At 52.7% G+C, this 10,292-nt stretch overlaps 4 protein-coding genes across 4 annotated transcripts; 2 read left to right on the top strand and 2 right to left on the bottom strand.

Moving 5' to 3' along the window:
- Positions 1–443: 443 nt before the first annotated feature.
- On the top strand, positions 444–1,850 carry J4E92_003161 (uncharacterized protein; the record flags this gene model as incomplete). The annotated part of the gene is made up of 2 exons (XM_051494560.1): positions 444–1,008; positions 1,060–1,850. 2 exons carry the CDS (start codon positions 444–446, stop codon positions 1,848–1,850), a joined length of 1,356 nt encoding a protein of 451 aa, XP_051354853.1.
- Positions 1,851–2,292: 442 nt separating this feature from the next.
- J4E92_003160 (uncharacterized protein) lies at positions 2,293–3,597 on the top strand (the record flags this gene model as incomplete). The annotated part of the gene is made up of 1 exon (XM_051494559.1): positions 2,293–3,597. One exon carries the CDS (start codon positions 2,293–2,295, stop codon positions 3,595–3,597), a length of 1,305 nt encoding a protein of 434 aa, XP_051354852.1.
- Positions 3,598–4,069: 472 nt separating this feature from the next.
- ACRTS1 (Cytochrome P450 monooxygenase acrts1) lies at positions 4,070–5,443 on the bottom strand (the record flags this gene model as incomplete). Its single annotated transcript, XM_051494558.1, has 4 exons — positions 4,070–4,092; positions 4,184–4,608; positions 4,667–5,041; positions 5,103–5,443. The coding sequence occupies 4 exons, from the start codon at positions 5,441–5,443 to the stop codon at positions 4,070–4,072; spliced, it is 1,164 nt and encodes a 387-aa protein (XP_051354851.1).
- Positions 5,444–6,214: 771 nt separating this feature from the next.
- Positions 6,215–10,224, bottom strand: J4E92_003158 (uncharacterized protein; the record flags this gene model as incomplete). The annotated part of the gene is made up of 3 exons (XM_051494557.1): positions 6,215–7,570; positions 7,629–7,981; positions 8,043–10,224. 3 exons carry the CDS (start codon positions 10,222–10,224, stop codon positions 6,215–6,217), a joined length of 3,891 nt encoding a protein of 1,296 aa, XP_051354850.1.
- Between the last annotated feature and the right edge of the window lie 68 nt (positions 10,225–10,292).

Genomic DNA, 10,292 nt, shown 5'->3' with positions numbered 1-10,292 from the left:
TACCAAAACCCCATGATCCTGACTCGCTTTCAGACGCTTGGCCGCGGAGCATCACGACTCAGGTGAGTAATGGGTGATCCGAAAACATCTGATTGGGTTGCTGCGCTCTACCTTATCCTTGTGTGGATCTGTAGCGGCGTGGCGTTTTGGCTAAGTCTTCCCCAGTTCTAGCTGGCGATCATGATGACAACCGTACGAAAGTGGAAGCGCGACACACTTCTTCGGCGACTGTTGATGAAGATCATACTCAACGTGGACGGTGCCAACAGATGCCATCCATGTAGGCTTTACCGGAGCGGTGGAGAGGCTTAGAAGCAGCTGCGCGGAGAAGAAGTGTATAAATCCTCTTCACCGTGTGTTCTACATCAGTTCTTCAGCCAGAGCCATCACTTGCTCCTTCTCCCCTTTCCTCCTCATACAGACAATCTTGTGTCACCGAAATCATGAGGTTCACTCAATCAGTTACTCTGGCATTGCCAGCCCTCGCTGCCGCCTACCCCGGCATGATGGGCGCGAACTCCCGCCCAGAGATGGAGGAGTTCCTCCGTGGGGAGATCAAGCGTGAACAACTCGCGAACCGCGCCGCTGAACCCCAGCTGCTCAACCCAGTCGGAAACCTCTTGGGCTCGCTCGGCGGCGTTGTTGATGGGCTCCTGTCCTCAGTCGGACAAGCCATCGTCAAGAAGAGCAACCTGCGTCCTGAGCCTGGCTACGAGTTCAAGGCACCTGGTCCCAACGACTCTCGTGGTCCCTGCCCAGGTCTGAACTTGCTCGCCAATCATGGCTATCTCCCCCGCGACGGCTATGTCACCTATGGACAGGTTTTGGAGGCCACTGGGCGTGGTTTCAACATGGGTGTAGAGCTTGCCACAGTTCTAGCCACATTCGCTGTCTTGGGCAGTGGAGATCTGGATGGCTTGTCCTTCTATCTCGGCTCAGGAAAGAACGGAATCGGTGGCCTCAACAGGCACTCTGTTGTCGAAGCTGATGTTTCGCCCAACCGCGAAGGTATGTTTTCTGATTCTCCAAAGCGGAACCTGAACACCAACATTGAGACAGATTACTACATGGGATGCGGTGACAACCATCATCTCTCTTCTCGTCTGGTGAAGCAGATGGTCGGGTATGCTGCCCAAGACCCCAAGAAGGAGTTCTCCATGGATGTCATGGCGAAGCACTACGCTAAGTCGGCCGGCTTCTCCAAGGACAACAACCCCTTCCTCTACTACTTCCCATTCCCTCAGATCGTCTCGGTCGCCGCCTTCTCCTTCTACCCCCAGTTCTTCTCCAACGGTACCTACGGCGCGGGTGGTGTGCCCAACTACAAGAGCATCATGAGCATCATCGGTGCCGAGTATGATGAGAAGACCCAGGAGTTCAAGTACGTTCCCGAGCGCTGGCCCGAGAACTGGTACCGCCGTGACACCCAGTACGGCGCGGTCCAGGCCCTCTCCGACGGCTTCCTCCAGATCTACCCTCGCAACATCATCGTTCCTGGCGTCGCTCAGGTCGGTACCGGCAAGTTGACTGTCCAGACCGTGCTCTGCGACGTCTACCAGGGCCTTAACTCCATCACTCCCCTTGCGCTTGGCGGTACCGAGGAGAACGTCGCCAAGGGTGTCTCGTGGGCTCTTTCCGTCCTCGACCCTATTCTCAGCAAGACCGCGCTCGGATGCCGCGACAACGTCATTTCCCCCAACTTCCTGTTCCCTCACTCTCAGCAGGAAGGTGGCCCTGTCAACCCCCCGAAGGTCCCGTCCGATGCTTGGACTGGCGACAACGTCTACAACAAGGTGTACTTTGGTGGAAAGAATGCTCCGACCAACCCTACGTGCAGCCACTCCAGCTAGATAGCTCTTGGTTGGAACGAGAAAAACTTGTAATAATTAGCGATATCCCAAATTTTGACGCCTCTCCTTTACAGAGCACACTAGACACTAATAAAACGATCTTCATACAATTCATTCTTGACCTGTTGCTTGTGAATGATCCTCGATTCGACTATACCATTACCATAGCAATTCGTTAAACACTTCACTTTCTTTCCAGCAATCAGCACACGGGCTCTTCACCACAAAGCACTGAAGTCATGCGATGATTCTCGTTACTTCAGGTCGCGACCATTGTCAACCTTTTGTACATTCCATTCATCGCTGGAATTCGGGTCGGTGAAATCGTAAGTTTTTATAAAGGCGTTGCGGGCTGGCCGAGATTTCTACCACAACTAGACATACAGGAAGTTGCAGCACCGGTCTACAAGTACACGTGTCTTCAACTCGCTCTACTATCATCATGGACAGTTTACTAGAACCAGAACACGAGCTACCCACCCCCTTAACGTACCTTCACACTCTCCTCACTGCAGCGGAGGACACACATGAAGCTCGAAGTAAAGTTGTCGCCGCATACGACACCATGTTGTTATATGCACTCGCTTACCCAAGGAAACGAGCCCTGGCTCTGAACCTATGGACGGCGAATCTAGGGACGCTCGCTTCCACGCCCTCTGGAGATTTCGGACAAGCGTGGCAGGAGCTAATGGAGCGGCGTGAGGAGCTGATCGACTACATGGACAGAGAGCAGATGGGCAGAGAGCAAAACGCAGTGTTTATGGATGTACGCGTCGATGACTACACTCAGCTGTGGTTGAGGATGCTGCAATTAGGCTACGACGGGCAATACGCTGCTTTCCTGACCCAGTTGATAGAGGAACAACCCCGTTATTTCGACCGGCCGAGCGATATTGACAACTTTGTGCAACAGCGATCGCATCCAGAGGACTTTCCATATTTGGGCGACTTACTTTTGATCCCTGCACCAGCCACGGGACACGGCAAGACGGCAGAGTCCGTCCTCAATCTCCTAGTCCACCACATCGCATACATCTGCGACCTTTTCCAGAGAACAGATTACGCACCCAGTCCAGACCTGGTGGAGGCTTTTGCAGAATATCGCATCGATCAGCTGTCGCGGATGTTTGGCGATCCGGGCAATTACATGCCGTTGGATGCGCGCATTCACTGCGCTAATGTCAATCATCGTACCATCCACGACTTCGTTATTTTACGGGCGAAAGAAATTCTCCAAAGTGCAGAGAAAGAGCTGCTCAACTGGCACATGTACAAGTGGCTTGTCCAATGTGTAGAAAGCGTGTTCAAGGATGTACCTCGCACCACAATCCTTTTCGATGACCTCAGTCTTGGCGTGGGAAGCGTCGAACAAAGAAACTACATCCCATTTCAGACCGCAAATTTACGTGTTCCTGATCGCATTATACAGGCATGGCAAGAGGAGGAGCCTGCTGAGTTCGAGCCTGCTTCATTCGAAGACGTAAAGTGGGAAGCGGCCGGTCCACGTATTCAAGTCAGGAGCGTGGCTAGCCCTGTCCAGCTTGGTCCTGAAGCCATCTGTCCAGTCGATCTGGAGCCTTTTGATGTCCGCAGCGCAGCAACGGTGGCTTGGGAGGTCGAGTGCGGCCATGCGTTCCATGCGCAGTGCTTAGAGGATCTGGTCAACGGTATCGAGAAGAACAGCAATCGCTGTCCGCTGTGTAGAGCGGAGATCTGTGATGCGAGAGAGCGGCGTCGGATTGAGTAGATCCTGCAGCCTACATCATTATACAAATATGAGGTGGGCGAAGGAGAAGCCGGTTAGAATAGGTGGCAGGAACCCAAGCGATAGCGCTAGCCCCGCCCCAGACTTCATTACACAGCGGTCGCGCGTTGTGCTACATAGTCATCAGCAGCATAGACTACATGGTAAATATGTCCATTAAGTGAAGAATGCGAATTTAGATGAACATCAGGTTATGTGGAAGGCAATGGAATTGTAGATAGCTGAACGCTGGAAAAGTGATTCTCCGGGTAGACGCGGCATCGCCGAATCAAGACTAGTCTCAAGACCGCGCACGCGTGACGCGTTGCGGAAACCTTCCATCTACACTCAAATCGGCCTACGCGTAACTCTACAAATCACATCGCTCTGAAGCACAAATGTGGCATTATGCGTCTTCCAGGGCCCATCATGCGCCATCTCCACCGTAAACCTCCTCAGTATCTCCGGCACCAGCTTATACATCTCCGCATTCGAAAGCTAGATACAGCACCATCATCAGTAAACGCGACAAAACAAATCAACCCCCAGTTGTCGGCACTTACATGTTTCCCAATGCAAGTTCTAGTACCAGCGCCAAAAACCAGCATAGCTTTCTGCATGGCTCTGTACTGTGCGTCGTTGACGAGCCATCGCTCAGGACGGAACTCACGCGCGTCTTCGCCAAAGACAGATTCGTCGTATTGCGTGACCATGGCATTCATACCGATCTTGAAGCCAGCAGGGATGTGATGACTGAAGAGATGCAGACCACCGTTCGGCACGTACCGCGGCATAGGCACGCCGAACGGCGGGAAAAGTCTTAGCGACTCTTGGATGACGGCCATGAGGTAGGGTAGCTTGGTGGCTTGGTTGTATTGTACGGGACTGGTGAGCGTGCTGTTCTTAAAGGCAGCGTCGATCTCCTGGGTTAGTCGTTCCATCTTTGGGGGATGTTTCATGAGGAAATAGAAGATTGCGCGGAGAGCACCGGAGGTACTATCTGAGCCGGCGATACTATTATTATGTATTAGCAAAAAAGGTTCATGGCGTGGCGTCCACAACTTTGGCTTACACAGCCGCCCACATCTCAACATGAATCTTCTCGATCGACAGACTGTCTGCCTTTTCCCTCATAATCCCTAACAACTGCGACAGAACATCCGTGCGATGCATATTCGCTTCCGCCCTTTTCTCCTGCGCAACGCCCGCTTCCCGAACAGCAGTCTGTCCGATCCCATCTACAGCCATGATAGCTTTGAAGACTTTTGGGATCATGACGCCGATTTGGAGGAGGTACCCGCGGCACCACAGAGGCGCCATCGCGATGACGGAGCTCATCGGCATGGCGGTATGTACGGCGGCGATGTAGTTCCCATAGTCTGAACTCGTTTCCAGGAAGCCGAAGGGCTGGCCGAAGAATACGGCGCCTACGCTGTCGAAGGAGAACCTGTACATGTAGGTCAGTAGGTTAGTTGCGAGGAGGAGGACGTGTGACCTGGCGCACTCACATTTCCAGCCATAATCCAAAGTCAACATCTTCCTCGCGGTCTGCAAATTCACCGAGCCTTTTCCCGAATAACGTCAGCAATTCGTCCAAGGCACGCTCGTTCTTCAATATGCTGCTTAGTGTGTACACAGAGCCGACGGTGCGTCGGTGAGCGGCATGATGTTTCTCATTGTCATCTGTGAATAAGTCCGGGCTGGGCCCCAGGTTCACTGCTCTATATGTGAGGTACCAATCGGTCTTTTCAAGTGGCTGCTGCGTAGGATATATGGTAGGGATAGCACTTGGGTCGCTGATGTGTACTTCGTCTGGTGCTGTGCGCACGATTGGGCCGTATGCTAGCATGTCGGACGCTATTAGCATGTTTTCTCCAGTTGCCTGAACTTGATGTTGTTTCAATACCAGCGTCTTTTTCGCAAGACATCCTTCAACTTGTAACGATGGGAACACTAACTATAACACGTCAGCTCTCACCCATCGACCGAGAACGGCAAATTCGAACCTTTTATGCATTGCGCGCATATGCATCTCCAGATCACCCTGATACATGCGATACATAAGCCATGTGCGCGATATCGCAGGCCAGATAGGACCTGGTACTTTTGCAAGCGGATGCAGCATTCGTGCATATGTGAGCCAGCCTATACAGTAAAGAATGGGGATATAAACGAAGACGACTACGAGGACGACGAGGGAGTTCCATTGGTCAAGATTTTGGAATAGCGCCATGGTTGAGGATAATGACCTTGGTGGGAAGAATGCAGAATGCAATGAGCTTATAGACCCGTGGGTTCAGTGTCAGCATCATGAGGGGTAGTTACACGGATGGCTGTTCGCGTAATCGTTCTCAAGCCTGCAGGTCAATATACAACCTGTGATAAGCGACTAGTGCGCTAATGCAGTCATCCTTGAACGTGTAGGGTCATTGAAGAACATGTGGTCAGAGCTTTGGGGATGTTGCTCAGATTAGCCTTAATCGCTTACTTGATAGCACTTGGCCAGCGATCAACACTGAACAAGGCAAGATGTTGCGAGGTCTCTCAGTTGTTCGGATACTGAGCTTGCACTCCTGAAATGGTATTACCTCTTGCTTATTACGATCCAATAACTTTTGCCTCACCCAAAGCTCGCATACCCCTCAGTCAAGGTCGCACTATTCGGGCCCTCCGGATCCATACCAGCGACAATCCCCCTCATACGCACGAGCAACTCTGCAACCCTGAAAGGCTTGCCAACAACGTCATCCATCCCTGCCGCCATAGCTTGTTCGATCTGCTGTTGGCGCACATTGGCCGTGACCCCGATGATTGGCACTCGCTCCTTCAACAAGCCCTGTTGCTCGAGCTTGCGTATCTCGGCAACGGCTGTGAGTCCGTTCATGATAGGCATCTCCCAGTCCATGAGGATGAGGCTGAGTTCGATGGGCAGTTCGCCATTATGGAGGTCCTCTCGCGCGGTCGCGTCGCCAGGAGCTTGATCGTGTTTCCACAGACTGGTCTTTGGTAGGAAGTCAAGGGCTTCTTGACCATGGTTGGCGACGCTCACAACACATCCCAAATTGCGCAGTTGTTTGGCGAGAACGCGCTGGTTGATGAGATTATCTTCCACCACGAGAACATGCAGCGTATCTGGTATACTTTTTGTGCGCTTCAATTCTTGCAGATCGGGGCCCTCTGGTAGTCCTAGCGCTTCCGGCCGAACGTGAGAGTGTTCGGTCTGCGAGGATTTTGACTGCACTGACGGGCGGCGTGCTTTTGGACTGGCAGAGTCTGATCTTTGACCTTGCTCGCCTGTGGATATGCGCACGGGAGGAGACGGACGCGTTAGGCTTACGAGCGGTATCGGGCGTCTGTGCTTGATCTCTTCTGGGAAAACATGCGGGAGACTGCCTTTCCGAGCTACAATAGGTCTCGCCCGTCGTGATTTGATGTAGAAAGCAAACGTGCTGCCTCTTCCAGACTCGCTCGCAACGCCGATTGATCCACCTTGTAACTCGGTGAGACGTCTAGATATGAATAACCCAAGGCCAGAGCCACCGTAGTGTATGTGCGTCCGAGGTGAGGCTTGTGAAAAGCGGGTGAAGAGATTGCATTTTTCTTCGTCGGAAAGTCCACGGCCCGTATCAGTGACGGCGAATTGAATGTAGAATAACTCTTGAGCTTTCTTCCAATCCTCTTCCAAGTGGGGGTCTTGTCCAACCAGCCTCTCCTCGTTATACTGTATTCCATGTAGCGTTGAGACGGGTTCAGCGCTACTGGCGGCCAGAGTCACTGTTACACGCTTGGTGGACTCCAAGCGGGTGAACTTAATGGCATTGGTGAGGAGGTTGATGAGAATCTGCAGCACCCTTGTTGGATCCAAAGATGCCCAGTCGATCTCCATGTTGCGATAGGATTGATCCACGTTCAACACGAGGTTGATACCTGCTGCTCTTGCTTCTGCGTCGAACATCTTCACTGCATGCATGACCACCTGTCAGATTATGAAGTTAGTCTGTGTAACATACGTGTCATCAAATTAGAGGTCTTACACTCTCGGGTTGCGCAATGACCGGTGTCATGTCCAAGAGACCCGAATCGAGTTTGGAGATGGTGAGGATATCGTCGACTATGTGCTTCATGTGCGATGCGCAAACTCCTATCGTCTGGGCAGCGTCTAGGGTAGACTCGATGAAAGCCGTCCACTCGTTTGGTGTGGTGTTTTGGCGCTCTTGGTAATCTTCTTGGGGATAGGAAGACGTGATCGAATCCGCGCATTGCATGATGGCGCTGAGAGGGTTTCGCATCTCATGACTCGTCGTGTCCAGAAAGTGTTCCAAGTGTTGCTTGCCTTGCAGTGCGCTGTCCATGCGTATCTTTTGAATGCCTTCAGCCCACTTCTGCTCTAAAATGGGCGCGGGTGGTCAGTGCATGTATCATGGGTCATCGTACTTAAAGGTGCTTACTGGATATATCTGTAACATTCCCGACGACCTCAACAAGATCGCCGTTCGGACCCAACTCGGGGAAGGCTGAACACAAGATCCACTTGTAGTGCTGGGTATCCTCGGTCTGCGGCTCATCTGACTGTGACGGCGGCGTCCAGGGCATCCGCGTACGCAGCTCAAAGATAACAGATTCGTGATTCATGATTAGTTTTGCGAACATGGATTGGCAGTAAGAGATGTCCTCTTCGAACGCGATTTTATGCCATGCCACGGTGGCGTTGTCATCAGAGGATGCGATCTCAAATATATCATGCCATCGTTGATTACGGTAAGTGTAAGTTCCTGCCGGATCAATAATAAAGATGCCTACGTCGGATCGTTCCGCGAAGCGCTGAAACTTGCTTTCTTTGAGTTGTATTTCCGCCATCAGATGTTCTTGGATCTGAGCAGCCTGGATGATGGCGTTTTCTCTTTGTCGGACTTCGTCTTCAAAAAGAACGATGGAAGCAAGAGACGTAGCCAGCAACCGCACCATGACATGCAGGTATTGCTGGTACTCTTCGTCGAAGGGGCGGCGCGGATTTATGCCGATTATGAGGAAGCCTTCTACCTGATTTCCAGTGGTGGGTATTATTGGACAGATGACTAAGGTTCGACAAGGGTCACCATATCCTTTCCAGTCGATGCCTTGCAAGGCCCTTGTTGGATCGGGAAGGTCCTCGACGTGAACAACGGTCGCTTTCCCGGACTTGGCGGCGCGACTTAGGAACGGCTGGAGGATGTAAGAGTCTTCGTTGATATTGATGGTCGCGGGGGCGATGGAATGGTCAGCGGAAACGCCAATGGTACCCTTAAGAACGCAGCCTTCTAACGGAGGAATGCTACCGGGTGATGATACTGAAGGTATTTGAGCGCTAACATGCCGCTCGGCAGCATACAACAACGCAAATGGCACATCCTTATCGTTCAAGCTCAGTGAGCGCAATGTAGTCTCCCAAAATGACGGGAAATCTCTGGCATTCGCACTCTGGGTTCCCATTGCGACCAGACTAGAGACGCGGCGCTCGAGGATACGGTGGTTGGAAACTTCGTAGAAGGACTGGTAGTAGGCTGCCACTTGGCCGTCGGTGTTCAATATCGGGACGAATTGAAAAGACCAGTGTGTCTCCTCAAGGATCTTGTCTCTGTCAATGAATAGAAGCATGTCAGGCTCGGCTATTGATTCGCCAGTTGACTTGATGTAGTCTACCAGAGGTTGAAACGAGACCCAGTGATCAGGCGCCGTGACGCGGACACTTTCGCCCATGCAAGGATGGAGGCTGCCAAGGAGTTGGACATACGGCTCGTTGTACAACATGATGACATCGTCGCCCCAGAACATGACGGCTGGCACATTGTTACTGAGTACTGTATTCGCTACGCAACGCAGATCGCTAGGCCATGAACTCATTGGACCCAGGGGTGTGTTTGCCCAATCTACACTGCGGAAGTATTCGATATGTGGGCTCGTAGAAGTGAGTACATCAGATGTACAGTCGAAGGACGTGTGCGGTGCTGCGCCGCGGTCTGCAGAAGAGCTGGTGTCGGCCTCGGGCGTCTGTGGTATCTGAGCAAGCGACAGCTGGGGCTTGATGGGTAGTGCATCCGCGCGATGCTTGCTCCCAGGCCAAGGTGTTTTCCGCTCGCGTCGGAGGGTGCGGTGGCTCTTTCCTCCTGGGGCGGCGTCGACCCACAGCAGTCGCGTTGGCACTCCGCTGACAATCTTGTAGCGCCCCACACTTGTCGCATTCCATACGTGCCCTTCGAATGTGTATGCATTGCCGTGTTGTTGCAGGTCCTCCTCAATCCCTTGCCCACGAATCCAATTCCGGAAGGCAAGTTGTGGTCCCGAGCTCTGCGCGAACAAGCTAGTCGACTCGTCGCCTGTGATCTTGGTCATAAGCCCGCCAACGGTCTGAAGCGCCGTGTTCGCATACACGAGTTTTATGGTGTGGGCTTCATCGTGGCCTAGGGACGAGCGTGTTTCGACGGCGAAGGTAGGGCGGTCGTCGCGGTCGAGGGCTTCGAGAAGCGTGAAGTCTGCCAGCTCTCGCTCTGCGGGCTTCAGCTTGGGCCGTGATGTATCGAATGGCGGTGGTGAGCCATAGCCGGTCGTCCCGTAGTAGTTGCGATGCGCGAGTAGATGCCCGTTCGATGCCATTTCATCCGGCGCAAAGACGAGTAGCGGAAGTCGACAAAACACACGACCGCCGCATTGAACAGACGCTG

This window comes from Alternaria infectoria (assembly GCF_024043175.1).
Source record: "Alternaria infectoria strain BMP 0036 chromosome Unknown scaffold_4, whole genome shotgun sequence".
NCBI classification, from domain to species: domain Eukaryota; kingdom Fungi; phylum Ascomycota; class Dothideomycetes; order Pleosporales; family Pleosporaceae; genus Alternaria; species Alternaria infectoria.
Note: the sequence above shows the minus strand (reverse complement) of the source record. Positions and strands in the feature narration are given on the sequence as shown.